Source organism: Rhodnius prolixus, unplaced genomic scaffold (assembly GCF_049639745.1).
Source record: "Rhodnius prolixus isolate KJV_2025 unplaced genomic scaffold, Rpr scaffold_1, whole genome shotgun sequence".
NCBI lineage: Eukaryota > Metazoa > Arthropoda > Insecta > Hemiptera > Reduviidae > Rhodnius > Rhodnius prolixus.
In genome coordinates, this window is record NW_027411581.1 from 9759278 (window position 1) to 9779516 (window position 20239).

General features: G+C 32.5%; 2 protein-coding genes across 10 annotated transcripts in view; one reads left to right on the top strand and one right to left on the bottom strand.

Annotated features, from left to right (window-relative positions):
* The window catches only part of Naam (Nicotinamide amidase), a 30109-nt gene extending 19136 nt beyond the window's left edge, over positions 1–10973 (top strand). For both annotated transcript variants that reach the window (XM_074127699.1, XM_074127687.1), the window contains exons 2-9: positions 88–217; positions 296–352; positions 428–532; positions 622–756; positions 1029–1157; positions 7856–8024; positions 8119–8261; positions 8896–10973. In XM_074127699.1, coding sequence (XP_073983800.1) covers positions 88–217; positions 296–352; positions 428–532; positions 622–756; positions 1029–1157; positions 7856–8024; positions 8119–8261; positions 8896–9087 — 1060 coding nt within the window. In that variant the 3' untranslated portion in view covers positions 9088–10973. The remainder of the gene's footprint in view (positions 1–87; positions 218–295; positions 353–427; positions 533–621; positions 757–1028; positions 1158–7855; positions 8025–8118; positions 8262–8895) is intronic.
* Positions 10974–12096: 1123 nt separating this feature from the next.
* LOC141453947 (adenylate cyclase type 10-like) overlaps positions 12097–20239 on the bottom strand; it is a 28848-nt gene continuing 20705 nt past the window's right edge. For 3 of the 8 annotated variants that reach the window (XM_074127616.1, XM_074127610.1, XM_074127647.1), the window contains 8 exons: positions 20091–20220; positions 17589–17788; positions 17143–17396; positions 16767–16887; positions 15092–15342; positions 13908–14135; positions 12898–13051; positions 12097–12365 (listed from right to left, as the gene is read on the bottom strand). In XM_074127616.1, coding sequence (XP_073983717.1) covers positions 12117–12365; positions 12898–13051; positions 13908–14135; positions 15092–15342; positions 16767–16887; positions 17143–17396; positions 17589–17788; positions 20091–20220 — 1587 coding nt within the window. In that variant the 3' untranslated portion in view covers positions 12097–12116. Of the gene's footprint in view, positions 12366–12897; positions 13052–13907; positions 14136–14200; positions 14326–15091; positions 15343–16766; positions 16888–17142; positions 17397–17588; positions 17789–20090; positions 20221–20239 lie in introns of those variants that run through there. The other 5 variants (XR_012458338.1, XM_074127625.1, XM_074127636.1 and 2 more) reach the window with 5 other exon arrangements.

Genomic DNA, 20239 nt, shown 5'->3' on the forward strand with positions numbered 1-20239 from the left:
TGCATTAAACGTAATAGACCCTTAAATTTGTTTATTTATTATATAATTATCACTTCCAGTTTTTGATTCTGATTTAATTATTTTCAGCGATGGTTACCTAAATGTAGCAGAATTTGATTCAATTTGCAAAGCACTGTTTCGCAATGATAGAGGGAAAGTGTATGGCATGCCAGAAAATCAATTGCAAGAGGTTTTCAGTATTTTTGATTTGAACAAGGTGAGAGTAATTAAGTACTAGTTCAGAAGAATTTTATTTTTATTTTATTGGTTTTAATTCAATCATTATCATTTTCAGGACAATTTGATTAGTAGAGATGAATTTATCTATTGCTGGAACAATTGGATAAAAACTGTAAGTTACAAAATATTTCCATCTTTATTAGTACTGTAATAAATGTGTATGAATTAGAAAATTTCCTCTGAGCAGATTGTGAGGCCAGTCAGTGCGTTTTTAGTAATTGATGTTCAAAATGACTTTATTTCTGGATCATTAAGCATCAGCCAATGTTCTGCTCAACAAAACGGTTTGGAAGTAAGTTTTTTTGATATTAAAAAAAATAAATAAATATCGCAACTAATAACGTTGCATTTACTATGGTGTAATATTTATCTAATTTAAAGGTTATTGAGCCAATAAATTACCTGCTCGAAACTGTGAATTTTGATGCAGTTTTTTATTCATTGGATTGGCATCCAAGTGACCATGTTTCATTCATAGACAACTTGCCCTTCAGAAAAGTACACCCTTCCAGTGCAGTGAGTATGAATTATCATTTTTCTACGCATCTATGAATCGTGCTACCATTTATTATTTGAATTGAGAGCTTTTTATTTTACAAAAAATAATTACAGAGTAGGTAGAATAACTCTAGTTTCCCAATCAAGTAAATTGAACATTTCCAATATTCCCGCATAGAGTTATAAATCGTAATAATAAACCAATACAATAAATTATGTACATATATTTGGCTAGCTTTACTCGTAACTTTAAAAAATACATTTAACGTAAAAACGTTTTCTCTTTTCAGGTGACCGCTGAAGAAGCGCAGACCTACGATACCGTAACGTTTGATGGGCCGCATTTAATGAAACAGAGACTGTGGCCCAGACATTGTGTCCAGGATTCTTGGGGTGCAGAATTGCACAAGGATCTGAAAGTATGGCAATAAGATATTTTGTAAAATTTCAATTAATTACAAAGTGATTTGTGATTAAATTAGCAAAGGCTAATGAATATTCTTTAAATATAACTAGGCAGTTATATTAATCAGGCGATTGACGTCATTTAAATTTATGAATTTATTAGTTTTTCTGGGAATTTATTTGCAAAAATATATGAATTTTCTCAATTAAGAATAATTAATCAGATCTGAAGTGGGATTTGGCGCTCTTTTGTATAACCTTTGACACTCGTCAGTACAAATATCGTTTCCCATTACATTTTTATTACCTAAAATTATCTCCTGCGAATGAAGAAATGGTTAAAAATGTATACTGCTGTTTTTTAAAAAGGAAATCAAATTTTGATAGGCACACTTCAGTACCCCTATTTTTTTATTTTTTTATTTTTATTTTATTTTATTTTTCATGTGCAGGGTGAGTCCACATTAATTAAAATATATTGAATCGTCTCAGGACGTAAGAATAGTAATATAATAATTTCTAACATCTTACACTAAATCTTCATACACTATCATTCAAAGTCATACACTATCTTTTAGTTAATACATTCCTTTTCTTACTAGATTGCAAAATTATTGTACTACTCATTGCAATTTAACTGGAATCTTGTAATGCGAAATGTTTGTAACGCATTTAATTTTTCAATATAGACAAAAACATTTTTTTAAGCAGGTTTGTTTATAAAAAGTAAAGTAATGCCAATTTTTAAGGAGGTTTTACCTCCAGCTATTAAATTAGATTTTGAGGACGGAGAGACTAGCAAACGTACTTAACTATAAATTTCTCATATTAAATAAAATCAAATGCCTAATCCGGGAATCGAATCCAGTACCTCTACATCTTAAATTTGCGAGCCTCGCCTCTAACCGCTCGGCTATCGTGGCGCTTGTTTTCTATTTAAACATTTTTCCCCGAATTCAATCAGTGATTGCTTGTTTCTTCTTAGTTGGCTTCTTTTTTTAAAAAAAAAGTTGCAAAAATTAATGTAAGTTTATGTTCTCTATAAACTAGAACATTTTTATAATAGTAGATTAGTTGTAAAATAACTTCATTTGTCGAGTTTATCGTAGAACACTTATATTAAAATTGGGATCTAAAGTTATCGATGGCTTCTTAAACAGCATTTAAGAAAAAAAAGTGATGTGGTATAAAGGCAACAATAAAATGAACTGTGGCTTTGAAATTAGCTGCAGAATATGTGAATGTGAATAAGTGTGTCGCGTCAAGCTGTTTATATTATATAAAGCCATATTTATAGTAAATGGTTTCTTTCGCAGACAGTTTCGTATCCGGCAGAATCAGTGAACCCGGTGGAGGCTTACTTTTTTATTATCCATTTACTCACATTGTTGTCAGCATTTCATCATTACCTATTTCATTCTCGATATACTAAAGCCACCTATCATTTTTGGTTGAATCGTATTTCTGAGAAAAAGGCATCTTAAAGTTATCCTTTCGGCCAAGATATAACATATATGTATATATGATTGCTGCACACAATTATTATTTGAGTTTTTTTTTTAAATATATTTTCAATACGAACATAACTTATAGAAATATTTAATAATAATGCAAAGAAATTTTAGGAGAGGCAATTCCAAAGGCAGAAGAGAAAATTTGGTTATCTATGTATCTACTGATGCAATTTCTACAGATTTAGAGACTGAATGTGACACAGCTTCCTTAATGCTTACATAAAAGCAAGCATGAAGAACTATTTTTCTTTACCTGTTAATAGGAAGAAGAAGTAGCTCGTTCACAATGAATGGTGCATTATTCTTGCATCTGTGGATCTTTTACTTAATGATCATTACAAAATTAGCAGTACTCTTTTATGTTTTTAAATATATAAAAATTTAATGTTCAACTATTATTACAAATTTGAGAAAAAACTAATGTTGTTGCCGTGATTCTCATTGCCAATAATATTTATTACTGTTCACGTATAACCTTTAAAAGGAAAGACTTATTGAAAAACCACTAATTATAACACCAAGTTATATTTTCGTAATGCATTGAATGTTGTTGTACAGCAATGTCTCCTGCTTCAAGTTAGATTCCTCTTTCACTGCCGCCAAGTTAGTGTATGACATTGCTTCTAGTTCTATGAAATGTCTGTAAAAGCAAGCTATTTTTAGAATGGCAGATCACTTTAAACTGTCTTTTTGTTAATGGGCAATAAAAATTTTTTAGACATATTTATGCTGACGTTTATTTCATAATAGTGGGATATTAGCTTCAAAACTAGTTAGTATCTGTTCGGACAAGCAGTTTACATTCGAAATTAAAAATTTACAAATTAAAAATAGGCCAGCTCACTAAGAGCTTTATTCACATTGAGGCATATTTCAAATGGAGTTCAGTTCTTTAAAGATCTTGATACAGTCTTCTTGAATTTGTAGAATCGCCAAGAGTAAAAGTAAGATAGTGATAAGATGTGGATGGCAGTGTGTTAAGGGGTGAGGAAGAAGTTAGTGTTAGTTTGGTCATGTGAGTGTAAATTACTTGAAGTCGAGTTCTTTGAGCATTTGTTCCCAGTAAACCATGGTGCGTTCAGTGCAGTTCGCAGAAAAATCTGTAGTGTTTTCTTCAGTGAGTTATTAACTGTAATCCAGACCGGGTAGGCAATTTATTACAAGAGGTCTAGGGAGCGTCTTGTAGAGCAGTACAGTGCCAGGAGCGTTTGAGTGGTGTGTATCTGTTAATTAATGGGTGTAACTATTTCATTCGGGAGTATGCTTGCTGAAGTTTTGTGTTGATGTGCAGTCTCCAAGTGAGTTGTGTATCAAGGATTAATCCAAGGTAACGCACTCATTGATCCTTTTGTTTCCAGGGAATTTCCTGATTGTTCAGTTTTAATAGGCTTGAGTCTTCATTCCAGCAATCTACGAAGAGTTAAAATGTTTGCTTCTATTTTGGAAGGATTCAGCTTTAGCTTCTATCTTTGGAACCACTTTCATACTACGTCGACAGAGGTTTGTAAGTCAGCAAGGCATTGGTTAATGTTTTGTTGAAAGAGGCCATAGTTGTATCGTCTGTGTATGTAGCTTATGTTTGGGAGGTAGGTTTTAGAATGTTTGAGCAAATAGATTATAGAATTCGAGGCACTAAATTCTGTGACTGTTTCGGGAAATGAGAAGGTTGATGAAATGGCCAAATTAGGCACCTCCATCTTCTTTATTATGACCGAGCTTGCTTCTTAATTGATTACTGTTATTTCTGTTTATTTATCTCTGCCTAACTTCCTGGGATGAACAGCTTCAGAAAATTCTCCATTGATAAACTGATCAGTTTTTGGAAAGCTAACGCGCATGTTTGGAGTTTTTGATAACGCTGCTAGGATATTTCAGTCTGTTAGATCCAACAATGGGCTTTGTATTTTAAGAGAATCTCTTTATTTAAGAACTCATATTATGTTGGGAGTTTATAGGACAGAGGAAGAAACACTGTTCATCTTACGAGGGGGTACCCAAAAAAAAACCGGAATTATTTTTTAAAAGCTATTTATTTACAACTTTTTTACAGAACAACCTTATCCCCTTCAAAATACTCTCCATTACAACTAATACATTTGTCCCACCGGTGCTTCCACTGTTCGAAACATTTTTTGTAGTCATCTTTAGAAATGGCTGACAGCTCCTTCTTCGTTTTTTTCTTGACCTCTTCAATGTTGTCAAATCGGTGACCTTTCATGCCCTTTTTCATGCGTGGAAATAAGAAAAAGTCGCACGGAGCCAGGTCAGGCGAGTAAGGTGCGTGGGGCAGCGGAACCATGCCATTTTTAGCCAAAAACTGTGTAACAGAGATGGCTGTGTGTGCAGGTGCATTGTCGTGGTGGAAGAACCAGTCTCCTGTTTGCCACAAATCGGGTCTTTTTTGGCGAACACTATTGCGCAATCTTTTCAAAACTTCCAAATACAAGGTTTGATTGACGGTCTGACCTGGGGGGACAAACTCTGAATGGACTACGCCTTTGGCATCAAAAAAGCAAATCAGCATTGTTTTGATGTTTGACTTGACTTGACGACATTTTTTTGGTCGGGGTGAAGATGACGTCTTCCATTGGCTCGACTGTTGCTTTGTTTCTGGGTCATAACCATAGCACCATGACTCATCACCAGTAATGACCTTTGACAGAAAGTCTGGATCAGTTTCAAGCTGTTGTTTCAAAGCACGACATGTTTCAACTCGATGTTCTTTTTGATTGTCAGTCAGAACTCGAGGAACAAACTTGGCAGCAACCCTTTTCATCCTCAAATCTTCCGTTAAAATTCGCTGAACCGAGCTCCAAGATAACCCACTACTCTCTGACAGTTGATCAATTGTCTGTCGACGGTCTGTGAACACCAGCTCTCGAATTTTTTCAACATTTTCGTCGATTCGGGCAGTTGATGGACGTCCAGAACGAGGTTTGTCATCAATCGACATGTCCATTTTTAAACCGAGTAAACCACTCGTATACTTGAGTTTTTCCCATAGCGTCATCTTTGTAAGCTGTTTTCAACATTAAAACACTTTCAGCAGCATTTTTGCCGAGTAGAAAACAAAATTTCAGAGCTGCACGTTGTTCACTTAAACTTGCCATCATAAAAAACGAAAAAAGAACAAAACAGCGCTGGTAAAAACAATCACTGCAGATGAACAGAACAAGCCAGGCAGACAACACAGGCAGGACTGAACTGGCAAGGAATTGCGCTATACACGTCTAGCGGCAGAAATGCGTACTACATAAGCTCCATGCGCGGCAACGCAATTCCGGTTATTTTTGGGTACCCCCTCGTATGTCAGATTGCTAATGGTATGAGGATATTAGATGCAGAGTTGTAGTCAGAATAGATTGACGGTTTAAGATCCCAGCTTGTTCCCTAATTTATTTTTGATTGCGAAAATATTAAGTGATTCATGTGGTGAATTCAGGCTAAATTTTTGCCCTTCTTTGTGTTATATTGTTGTTTTCTTTTGCTGTAGAATTGAAGAGCCATATGACTCTTCTAGTAAGTGCAGGCTATAGTTACCATCTTGCTTCTACTATAGTTTACTATACAGAAGAAGTAAATGTGTTGCTGGAATTCCGAAGTTAGACAAAATTTCACCACCGAAAGTATCTCTTTACTGAATGCATTTTTACGCTTTTTCAATTGCATTTGTTTGCATCATATTTTCTTGGAAAATTAATTCACTTGCATTTTGATTGGGGAAAGGATAGGTTCCCTCTAAACCAAACTGTCATTTCGGTCTATAATGGCAGTTATAATGTTTTTGAGAATTAAATGTTTTAATATTCAGAGTTTGAACAAATTGACTAGTTAGAACATCAAAAATTGTAGTAAGAGAAATTGATAAAGTGAGTAGTGTTTGGCCTCGTTAGAGTATTCATACCATATTTTTTATTTGTGTAAGAAATTTTACTTTTTCTTTTGTTTTATCGCCAAGTTAAGTTTTGTTCATTAACAAATATTTTAATTACTTTTTCTTAGTTAGAAAAAAATTAGAAAAAAGTTTTTTTATTTTGGCATATTCGCTACGTTTACAAAATAACACGGACTATAATGGAACTAAAATAGACTGGTACTGTTTATACTTAATACACTGCGGCTGTAGATAAAGTTTGACATAGAGCAGCAATAAGTTGTCGAAATGTTTTGGGAAAAAAAGTTATAGCGTATACGCCAGAGCCATAAACTAATTGAGAATAATTAACACGTCAGATAATCAATATTGGGGGATATCTCCGAATGGCAGAAAGAAGCTAAGTCCAACGTTCCCAGCCGATTTACTACAGTATCTTAACGTACACCCGTCAACCTTAGTTTCATTTCTACCCTCTACTATAAACAGAGAAACCTCCTTTCATTCCTTTACCTTTAACCTTTGCCTGACACTACGCCAATCAGTTTACAAACTTTCTATACAGCATATTAGCACTAATTTATTTATTTATTTTTTCCTTGTTCACTTTTTCCTGTTGTAATAATGGCGTAACATTTTGCAGATGATTTGACAGTTGATAGTGAGATCGTGTACATTCGTTTTATATATTAATATACATGCAAATAAAACAGATAAAAACAAACACAAAACTTTTGTATGCTCTATACATTTTTCATCGACTTTTCAAAAAATAATAATAAGTAATATATTATTTAAGAAAAGAAAAGTTTTAAGCTTAATTTAGTTGTAGAACACAGTGATTATTATGCACGCCATGTTTAAGGAAAATTTTGGAAACTCCACATTCCTGGAATACTTTTACTAGAAGGGTTGACATATAACTTCATATTAAGTCCCTTGAGTTATGGAAACTTAATAAAAATTTTAAGCTCTCTATGATTTTTCATATTTGAGTATACCCACAATGCACACACTGAATTTAATATATATTATAAATTAATAAATTGACAGATACTGGCAGAACAGGTGGCTAAACAATTATGTTTATACATCTTACGGGACCAAAGAGTTAAACTTCTTCGACGAAGATTAGTCCATGTAACCTCATTACGTTTCGGACTAGTTATAACTAATTTTGATTATTGCCTACTACTAAAACATAAAGTTCATTGTATAAATTATACATTATATAAATTCATTAGTTTGAGTGGTTGGTGCACTTTATTCCCCCGCGTGTATTACAAATCATCATCTTTTTCATCTTTTCATCATCTTTTTGCAGATTGTTGAAAATTCAACAAAAATTTATAAAGGAACAAATCCTGAAGTTGATTCTTATTCAGTATTTTGGGACAATAAGAAATTAACACAGACAACGTTAGTGTCGCAGCTTGCACAAAAGAATGCTACAGACATTTATGTCTGTGGCCTAGCTTATGATGTCTGTGTGGGTAAGTTAAATAAATTCTTTTTTTAATTAATAGATTTCTTTCAACAATTTGAAATTAGTACAATAATTTAAAAAATTAAATAATCAATTTCCAGGTGCAACAGCTGTTGATGCTCTCTCAATTGGGTACAGAACCATTCTTATTGATGACTGCTGCCGGGGTGTTGACCTAGCAGATATAGAAAAAACCAAGAATACGGTCATCAAAAACCATGGCGTAATCATTAATTCAAATGAGGTACCTCAATTTTCTTTAATGAATCATCAAAAAAAAATGTACATTAATATTAAGAAGCTAGAAGATGTCTTTGATTGGGTGAAAATGGTTAGTTAAATATGCCTGTACTGGTTCTGTAATGCTTCTTAAGCCTTCCACGAAAGGTTTGATTACTGTGAGCATTGTTTATGTTACCCGAAAGCGCCATACCATCATTATCTAGAATGCTTGTGTTTACTGAGTTACTAGAAGAAAACAAATCGAACGCTATTTCCTTCGTTTCTACCGCCTGTTTATTTGCCAGTCTAAAAGAATGCTTCGAACGGTAAACTGACACGTTTTCTACATAACTCATCTGCTCAACGATCACAATTCTCATTTTGTTTTTCAAATTTCATTTTTATATTTAAAAATTAAAGAGTTATTTTTTATAACTAAGAAACAAAATTCTTTCTTATTTTAAAGATCTTTGTGCAGTGTTCTACCAGTGTTTGTTCTTATAGATATAATGTAAAAGATTATAAACCAAAAATCAAAGTTCAAAATGATGAGAATTTTTATTTACTTACTTTACGATTGTTATGAAAGCTGCTGCCTATAATAGAAGGTTTTGCTAATTAAAATTAACTAATTTTCATCTTTATTTTGAATACAGGTGAAGGCGATGGTGGAGGGTAGAGATAGGCGACCTGAACTGGGCTATAAGTTAGCGCTAGAGCTAAAACGGAAGCAGGAAGAGCAACAAGACCAAGATTTGCCAGAGAATGGAGGTGATGAAGATGAAAATACTAATGGTAGAGACAATGGTGAGGAAATTGTGATGAATGAAGAATTGGCAATTGATTAAGAAAATAAATAGAAAAACAGCCGATTGCCGTGTACATTTGAAAATATAAAATAAAGAATCCACAGTGACATGTGAGCACATTCGCTAATTAGTGTGCGAGACATTAATATTGGGCTTCCTAGTTATTAAAATTAGAGTTCACGGCAATAAACATATCATGTGACCTTATTTTCTATGATAATTAGAATATAATTGATAATTCGAATTTATGAGAAGATTAAGCCGTCCTGAAAAGTGTACTTAAACTTAATAAATAAAGACTCAAAACTAACAAATCATAGTGCGTTTGTATGAACAAAACGGCACATAGAAAAATTATTATTTAAAAAAAACAAAATACGCAGAAATTCAACTTCATATAATTTACAAGTAGAATAAAACTGAATTAGTTATCAATATTATTATATTTTTATAAAACATTCGTAGTGATTTTAACTTGCTCAGTGCCACACCTTAATTCTTGATAAATTTCCAGTATTAGGATGTAGCTAAATTCATACATTATAACGGCATAAACAACAATGGTATGAATAAATGGCAATGGAAATTACATGAATAGCGTTAATAAAAAACGATATTTATTAATTTTAATTTCATTATGTGTATCTTCAATTAATTTACTTAATATATGCATATGTATTTATTTTTATAAATCAATTGGAAAAATTATTGCACAATTCTTTCTTTTAGGTAGATTATATTGAAATTTAATTTTCTGTTATGACATCTGTTTGCGGTGGTTGGATCATTGGACTCACTCATGGAGATCCCAAGTTCGAGTATGTTGCTCTTAAATTTGTATCTTCCTAGAAGCCTCTTACAGCTGAAGACCGAAGAAGCACCTGTTGTTTTTAAAAGACCTTTACTTCCTTTCATTTGTTACATTTCACAAAGAACCCAATAGAAAACTCATCCACAAGTTCCATTTCACATACTACCTGTCTTTTTTCTTCAGTCTGCCTTGCCTTGAGAGCAAATACTTCGTCTCCGTAGCATCTTGTAATCGACCAACTTCCTATCTGAATTTCTTGCATCAAGTGTTGAAATATTCAGAAGTTATCTAAAATACCTTTCTGAAATCTTCAAAAATTTCATTTAAATAATGTAATAATACATTCCGACTTAAGTTATCGATCGCGCTACCTTTCATGTTGGGTAAACCCCAAATTAACAAAAAAAAAAAAAAAATGGACCTTTGAAACAGGGAATTTCGGAGATAAGAATATTCAAGGAACTCTGTTAGTGTGTTGCTAGTTTTCTATGAAACAATTTCTTATACTTCGAAATTCATCTGTAGCTGGTTATTGTCATATTTTCAATTTTTAATTTCATTTGTTTTATAAATTTCCAAGTGTATAGATTTAGCTAAAAGAAAGAAGTAGTGCAATAATTTTGTCCATGAGTTTCTTTATTAAATTCATAACATTTAAATTGAGATTTGTGTGTTAAATACATCAACATTAAGAGGCTTAATAATAAATCGCTTCAGATTAAAACTTATCAAAAATATGTTTTAAATATTGTTTATTTACAAATATGAAACATTAAAGTGAGCAATTATCTAATATAAAAATTAAGATATTCTAGTTTAAACCACTTAATTAGCAACAGAAAAGTATAAAATTATCTTGCTAACTAAAAGATAAAGTTATGTGTTTATATTTTCACGGTTACTTATGCTTTTTTGCACTTTTTTATTTTTATTTTGAGAAATGAATATAGTTCTTTCTAGTTCTAGTTTTAGAGATGAACCCAAGAATTTCTTTATGTGCTCTTCCAATATATGTATTAGAAATTGTTCGTTTAATTTATAATCATTAATATTTTTATTATACAAAAACGTGTTAATAAAGAAAGCAGAATTTAGTGTTGACGTTTAAGAGAAACCTACATTTTTATTTTAAATTTCTATTATATCAGGCCACTCAGTTTGGTTACATAGTTCCTATAAAAGCATGCTATTATTATTATTAATTTATTTATTTTGCTTTTATGGCGCCAGAAGCACTTTTCAGTGCACTGTCGGTTTCCGAACAGTGTTATCCCGGGCAAATAACTGTGAGAAGCTCCTAGAAATGAAAAAATCTAGGGCAGCCAGCTGATTTGATCAGCGATGGAATCCAATGCACTGCCCACTGACTGAGCTATTCCCTTCCCTTTTTATTATTATTTTTTTTTTTAACTTCGTATTTTTAACTATGTGAAGGCATTGCTCTATTTTCACATGTCTGAATTTTTCAACCATAAATATTTCACAGCAGTAATATATATTCTTCATTATATATACCATGACAATACAGTCCAATGCACAGACTAATACGCTCTACTGGAGCCTCTGTATTGGAGCTTTAGTAGAGCTGGCATTATTAGCTTAGGAATGAAACGATATTCCTTTCAATACAGTAGGATTATCAACAACTAGGATTTTAAGTATATTAATACTTAATTAATAATAATTCATTAGAACTATTTCACATTATTGCTGTAAATATGACTAATTTCTCATAAGAAGTACGTAAGTCTCTCTACTTAATGGCCGGATTCCTAAAGAAATTATTTGTTGTGAGTATATTGAAGGCTTTATACGACGACATGATCGCGCAATCGGATCTGCAATACTCTGAATCCGACATTTCTCGTTGAGTGTTTTATTTCCACTTTCAGTAACTTTTTCTTAGCCTTCAGTCCAAATTAGTAAATAGGATAATTGTCGCAGAAAATATTCTAAATTACTTCAACAAAGAAAATATTTTTAAATTTACTTCCTTAAAGTTGCTGGAAATACCAACTTTTTTTCTTATACAAGTAAAAATTAAATCGTCTAGAACATTTCAAAAATTTTACACAAAGTTACCTCAGTTTTAAGCAGGAAAACAAAACTGAATTTTAAACGTCATGGCCATACAAACTTCAGAGTAATAGTGTGAACTAACTTAGATTTCAGATAATGTTAATGTTCTAAGATCACATTTTTTTTAACGTGCTTTCAGTATAAAATAAACATTGAAGTATAATAAGATTTGAAGATTTTATTTCCAGAAATTCACAAAATATTTTTTATGTACTTTGGAATACTTTTTATACAGATCCACTCGTGTTTTTATCTCATCAATATACAGTTGAGTAATCAATGGCAAAGGTAATAATGGTAAAGTTTGGTAAATAAGACTTTCGTATGGTTGTCCGCTCAAGTGATAACTAGTAATGGTTGTTAGATCTGTCGTTGTCTTGTAGCATTCTTCTTCTATTTGAGCTGGTGATGATGAATTGAACCAGAACTTTAAACAATAAAATAAGCAGATCATTTTAAATTAGTAGCATTTAGTTATTGTGATTTGTGTTGACTAGATCATTCATCAATGGGGAATAAAAAAATATTTTCTGACAAACGATTTGTTTCATTCTGAATATTGGCTTGAAACAAAATTTGATTTCAAGTAAAATTTTAGCACAAAAGTAAGCCATAACTCATCTAGAAAGTACTCTTATAATTACGATTTGAATTGCAATCAAACACATTCACTGGATATTAATAACGTTACATTATTTTTCCAATTTTACAAGTACGATAAGTCATATGTAAAAACTTGCAAACGAAAAACTACTATTACGGGAGAATGCCATAAAATAGGAATCAAGAAATTGAGACAATATGGCAGGAGTTACCCACTGAATCATTAAATACCTTTCTATACACATTCACTATCACAAGCTTTGTTATTTCTCCAAACACTCATAACTGGCAAATTACTATTTTAATTCTTAAATATTTAATTATAATAAAATATTACTTTCATTAGACGTCCCTACCTCTACATTGTGTTTAATCTGCATTTTGGTCAATTTATTGTTGGACTTGCGGGCTGTTATATATGCTTGCTTCAAATCTTTAAAGCCCGGAAGTTTTCTCCAAGGTTTATAATGAAACAATATTATCTTGTAATAAGCCTTCAACAACAGGAAACTAAAATAATTATCAATTATTAGAATAATTTAGCATAATTATTAGCAATTAGTTAGTATAATTAAAATAAATACTGTTCGAACTACCCCTGACATAGCAAGTAATCACAACAGATAAGACTAAATAAAAATAATAATGTTCACTAAGATACTAGCATAATTGTAAGCATATATTAGTTCCAAAAGTCTCCTAGAAGAAGATTGATCATATAACTGAGAATTTGGATTATGTTCCGCTTTTTAAATAACTTAATGGCACAAAATACAGCACAGTTTTAATTCTATTAAGACTGAGACCAGTTTATCAACATCACCGAGTAATTGAACCGCAACTAAGCCCTTAAAAGTCTGATAATGCTGGATTTGTAAAAGATACTGAAATCTTGGACCTGAATTTCCCACCAGTAAATTCTTTAAATGGACCGACTGTGGTTAATCGATCTTATGTATATCCCGATTGTCTGACCTCACTTGTTACTTTGATTCTAGTTACAAAATGGAAAGTATAATTGATTGGGCTAATATTTACTAATTCCTCATTTTTTTTTATTACGGCAGATCAGGATTATGAAGACTCCATAAATATATAAATATATGGGAATAGTTATGATTTTATTTTACTTTTAAAATATCGTTGGTCCATTATTAGATGTATTTTATGCATAAATATAGTAATATAGTAATTAGACAATTTTTGAATTAGGTATTGTAAAAGGTACAACAAATAGTAAGTAACATCATACTGCTTGCAAACTTTAATTTAGACTCAAATCACAAATAAAATGTATTAAAGATTTTAATGTGTCACATTATATTAATCAAACAATATTAAACCGTATAGATGGGATTGTACTTACTTTGGATAATACGCTTGGAAGTTTGCTTTAAAGGTTTTTTTCAGGATATACAATTTTAATAACACGCTATCATTTAATGGAATCACACTTTTCCCCATATTGATGCGATGTACTAAGGTCAACAATTGTGCTTCCAAAATTTTTAATGTCCTATAAAGGTTGTCGGGCACCATATCTATTGAAGGGAAATCTGGCACTGTATATATCTTTGCCTCTTCAAAATCTGCCCTTCAATTAGAGAAGATAAATATTCAATCGTATCAACATTTTATTAAAAGCAAATTTTATTTTATGAAATGTATTATACCCCTTAATTTCCCTACAGCAGAAAATGTATTGTTCCAGGGTCTTCTTAGATGTGCAAGCAATGATCACGTATGGCACTCGAGGGAATATGAAACGATCTTATCTGTCAAGTCTGCTCAGGATAAAAATTTCAGTCAAATGTATCATTTAGACGCAGTTAAAATTTCTTAAACTGCTAGGAAATCTGATTGTCTAAAATTCATGTACTTTCACGCAAGAAGAAACATGAGTCGGATGCCTTTATTGCAAGATAGTATAATTAAGAAATAATAGTTAATAAAGGTGAAAAAGATGAGATTAGGGAAAACGCACAATATTATGTTGGAGATTCCGAGTTAGCGTCTCCCCTTAAATTTTCCCTTCCTAGGAGCATATTACAGCTCACTTCCGTTGACGGACTGAGAGAACACTCTCGTGAGTGTTATTTGCATGGAAATAAGCTCTCCCTCAGACCGCCGAAGCTGAAGCACCTTAATTAAAACATACATTTAGAAAAGTAAAGTGATGTCTAATTTTTAGGGCAGCCTTTACGTCTAACTAGCAAATTATGTGTCATGGAAGGACACGACTAGAAAATATATAAATAAAATCCAAGAACCAGAACGGGATCGAACCCAGTCTGGAAACCTGTTAGCTTCATGGATCTCATCTGTGTTTCGTTACCGTGACGTCAAATTAAAAAAATTAAATTTATCGTTAATTAAAAAAAAAAAATACGTAGATATCACAGACTAGCGATGAACAATAATCCGAGCGTAATGAGTAAGTTGAAAAATAATTGTTACTTTTAGTAGTACTTACAAAGGAACATCTTTCGTAAAACTGCATTAAATCAACTTTTATTTAGTTCACTTAATAACAAATATACTTTTACTCACTGCCTAAGAAACAATAACCAAATATAAATTGCAAATCTCCTTGAGAGTTCATATTCTGGAGTTATGTCGTCAAGAACTCCTGCTTCCTTCATTGCTTCGTAAGACATTTCAACGGGACTGCTATAAATCCCAGTATCCAGAAAAAGTTCTAAATTTACCGTGTGGTAAACGTAAAGGAAAAACTGTTTATCAGCGTCGTATTTCAGTTCCTCTATGAGACCATAAATTTCTTGAAATTTTAAACATCTTACCTAAAGGCAAAAAAGAAAAAATGACTATTACAACTAATCTTACTATGTGTTATAGCAGTGCTGGCAGTTTTTTTAAAAGGAGTATACTTATTATTTTGAGTATATTTAGGCTTATGTCCATCGTCGGTAACAAACGCCATACTTCTATATGGGTGTAAAGTTTGGGCTGTCGCACTCAGAAAGGAAAAGTACCGTAAGCAGATGGCTTCGGTACAAAGAAGAGGAGCACTCTGGATCGCCTATTCCTATCAAACGGTCTCGGAGCCTGCGGTGATCCCCATCGATTTGATGGCCTACGTTCTAAGGGAAGTCCTCGAAAGATTGGAGGCGAAGGTGGTGGCCAGGGATCACTCTATTCCCTGGCGGGCGGACACACGAGGCAGATGGACTGCACGGCTCATTGATAACCCTTCTGAGTGGGCGGGAAGAAAGCATGGCGAGATCGACTACTATCTCAGCCAGTTTCTTACAGGGCACGGGTGTTTGTTTTATCTCGTACCTGTATAGGTATAGGAAAGTTGGAGACCCGTCAGGTATCTTCGGAAACTCTGACTTCGATGACGCCCATCACACATTTTTCCTGTGTGATAGATGGGTGCCGGAGAGGGACAGTTTAGAACTAGAGATCGGGCGAATCACGCCCGAATATGTAGTAGGGATTATGCTCTCTCCCACTAAGTCTGCTGGGACAGGTTGGTGACCTTTGTCAAGGTAAGATTAACAAGAAAGAAACTGAAGCTGGACTTCCGTCTGCTCCTGTCGTCTAGGATGGTGAATGAAAGTTATTATATGGCACCATCTTGAAGTAATACGTAAGTGGTTTTATGTGCCTCAAGGGGAGAAGGGTTTTTGTGGATGAGAGTCCCACATACCGTCGGCATAATGCATTTTTTCCCCTCCATAAAAAAATATATAATTACTATTATATTATTTTGAATGAAGGTACGAGTGATAGCCTAAACATATGGTGAAGCAATTTTGTGATTTGAAAGAAGGCAGTCAATAACCAGGTATATGACAATGATTCATTGGTGTTAAGAGAGACGTTTAATCGAACTATCTTTAATCTTTTTCATTTAATAACCACAATGACATTAGTAATCAAGTAGAATTAAAAGCAAATTTTAGATTCTGCATATTCTTATTAGATCCAAACCATTAAAAAAAAAATATTTAAGATCATTCAAAAATGTATGACCATTTACATTTTGTAGATTTGGCACATGAGCAAAATTTATTGAAAGTCGAGTTTCTGAATGCAAGCATAAAGAGCTGATGAATTAATTCCCACAACGAATCCCATTTTGGCAGCCTTTTGCGCTCAAAGACAATTTGTGACGAAGATAACTATGTAATACCAAAAACTTAAAACTGTAGATAAACATAGGCACCACTAAATTTATTAAATTACTTGAATAACTTACTAAACATTGAATGATCATCGGCACGAGGTACATTTCCGCCTCCGTGGCTTCCAGTTTATCAGCAAATTTTAGAGCCGCCAATCCTGTGCCAGCGGCAAGAAAAAAATTTCCTCTTAAAAATCTGAGCAATAAAAAAAAACAAAAAAAACATTATCATACAGCTATTAATAATATCATAAAATTATTAATAATTTCATTTCTCACTTAAACTGAATTTCTCCTTAGAAAAAATGCTTAAATGCTACATTAATTAAAGTTTAAACACACATAACTATCTATAAAAACCCGTCTATTCGTCGAAACGTTGTCCAAACACTCATATTTTTAAAAAGAATCATTAACAATTAAGTTATTAAAAAATTGAAACTTCCCATACCTGCTTTTAAATACTGCACCGAATAACTGACCCATTGCTATTAATTCCGTACTATCATTTCCTATATAATTTTTGGAACACCTCTTAATTGCGGTTTTCTCCAGTGATTTTGTCAGTTTTGTTTTGCTCAGAGTTACAGCTAAATCTAAATAATTACAGTATGCCATTGACTGCAGTGTTATATTCCTTATACTATTAGCATATACGGTAGATAGAAAACTAAACAGAATTGCTGCTTTTTCTTTATTTGTGATCTAAAACCAAATGGATATCACCTATAACCACAACACTAAACTTCTCCATAGTTACTTTAAATTAATTATTTATTTTCTTAAAAGAGAACATAACTGAAAATTTCCTTTAAGAAATAATTTTATTAAATACTTGAGCATTTCCAATTAAAATTATTATAAAACTAATTTTAATTACTAATCTGATCTATATACCAATTTAAGTTGGGAAATTATCATCAATATTTGACATCTCAACGACAACCTGCCAACAATTTTTTCTTTAGCGTCGCTTTTAAAAAACGGGATACAAAACATGAGACAATAGAAAAGGTAAATAGGATTCATTTGTTTTCCAGCATGTGTTAAAAGTTTCTTTGTTTGTTCAATTCGTCCCATAAACAAGTAACAAGATGCTGTAAAATCAAAAAAATTACATGGAACATTCATTTAAATCATGGTAACTAAAGAAAATATTCATTTTTAGTTGGGCAGCTGTTCTTAAGAAATTGTTTCTATCCATGTAGATACTATATAAAAATGTATTGGAGCGGGTGTTGGTCTAATGGCCAAGAGCGTGGCTTTGTAAGTGGGAGATCCCCAGTTTGAATCCCGCGTAAGACTTCTTTTTATTTGTTAGAATAATTTTTTTTTTAGCAAAGTGTGAGCTTCCGCCTCGGTTCGCGACACCTAATTGGTAGTTGGCGTTAAACCCCGCCTGAAAAGATATAAAAATACATTTATTAAGTTATTCTAGTTCTATGACTAATTCTATATTTTAACAATTTGTCATTTGGTTTTACGGCGTTCCTGCCGTACCGTCAATTAGTTACCTGTAAAGATTTCAAAAAAATAAAATAAAAAATAAGATCCTTGGTCAATCATGTATATTAGATTAAAAGATACCCCCTCTCTTTAGTTTGTCTTCACAGGCAATCTATGTTAGTTAATCCTACCATACTAAGGTGTTTTGTGAATACCTGCAATCTCCAAATTAATCTGGTTCCTGCCTGTTTATAGTTCTAATTGATGATAGTTTTGTGCTTCTTTGTCCAACAGCCTCTTTCTGTGACACTGACATTGTTTTCCAGTATTTCTTGTGCTCTCTTCAAAGAGTGCTAAAGAGAGGCTCAAAAGCCTGTCTAAAGAAGGTATTTATTTCAGGGAAAACTTAATCTTGAATTAAAAATTGTAACTAAGCGTTCCAAATTGTTGATTTCTTGCGCCGTAGCCCCCCTATGATGGAGAAACTGCTATATAGACATTGCGCTTTAATGAAGTAGTTTAACTAATTTTCGGAGGTCAGGAAAGATTTTCTCTAATATTGACAAGAAAGCGATCATGAATTTTGCTACAAGACAGAACATAAAACAGTTTTTCGGTTCAGTTGTAAATTGAGTTTTAAGGCAAGTAACTAATTATTAGTTGTAAAAAGCAAATGAAGCACCCAATTACTAAATTAAATGCCGTGGACGAAGACGTAAGCTGCATTAAACTAGCTCTAATAGTTTATTTATTTTCAATAAAATAGTAGTTCATTATTAAAACAAAAAATTGATGTTAGTAATGAAGACCACAGGGTCTTACCCATTTTCTGATGGCTGATAAAACAATGCATAGCTTTATCAGATCGAAATATCTTTTTACCGTTCATAACACACCGTCATAGCAATGTTATATTACTCTCCAGATCTTACCATTGTGAAATGTGTATCGTTGGTTTATGTTTTTTCCACTACAACTATACATAGTACAGTGAAAAGTTCAGCTCTATTGCAAGAACATAATTTATGTGAAGTAGCAAATCAGAAAGGTTATTAAAAGAATAGAGTAGTTTACTTTGACATCTTTTTTGAGATCTATATATTACCTTGATTTTTTTAGAAATTTTATTAGTGCTGCATTACGCTTGCCGTTTTTAAGGACAGACAAGTAAGATGTCATTTGCAGGCTCAGGACTGATGCAAAATAAGTGAAAAAGAATTGGAAATATTTAAAAATATTTACCGTTCGGGCCAGGAAAAAGAATTTTAGAATGATGGATTATTAGAAAAAAAAGAAAAAAAAATCATTAATACGCAAAACAGCTAATTTTAGAGTAGTCAGAATTAATATTAGATTTTTACGAAGAATGCACAAAGGAGGTGAACTTTTATAAAAGTCGAATTTAGCATCAAAAATATACTATGCCTGCAAAATGGTCTCTATTTGCGGGAAGTTCTTTATTTGGAAGGATACAATGTAAGCTGAAATTTTCAGTTAAAAAAAACATCGAAATAACCGAATAACGTTCCAAATAAGGAAAAGCAGAAAGAAATGTGGTTCCACTTATATCAGTCACATATTGAGGCAGATAAGTTGGCTTGAAGAGCGACTATAGGAAGCATAATTGAGTTTACTAATATCACTTTCATCTGTCATCAGTTCTATTCAGGAGAGATTGGCATTTCTTTCTTTATAAAAGAGATTGGCATTTCTCTCTATACAGGAGTGATTGACTGAAAAGTGGCGTCGGAAGTATGGAAATGGTAAGTTTTCCGTTTAAATAGGTTTAATCTGTCCAATTACAAAGGCTTACTTAGTGAAGTAAGGTGAAAATAAAAATATAACTCAGAAGAGCCACCACTAATAAATATAAATGTATATGACAGTTACCACACACATTTGTAACAGACACACAAGAGAATTGCTAAGTAAAATATTACAAAATATAAATACCTAAATTAGCGCAAATCCTGAAAAATGCAGACTTCATTTGTCGCTTTTTCACCTTAACTTTTTCTGCTTCCAACGGGAAATGGGTTGATTTCTTCTTCTTCTTCTTTTTTTTTAAACCAGCAATAAAATTCTAAAAAGATTTCACTGTT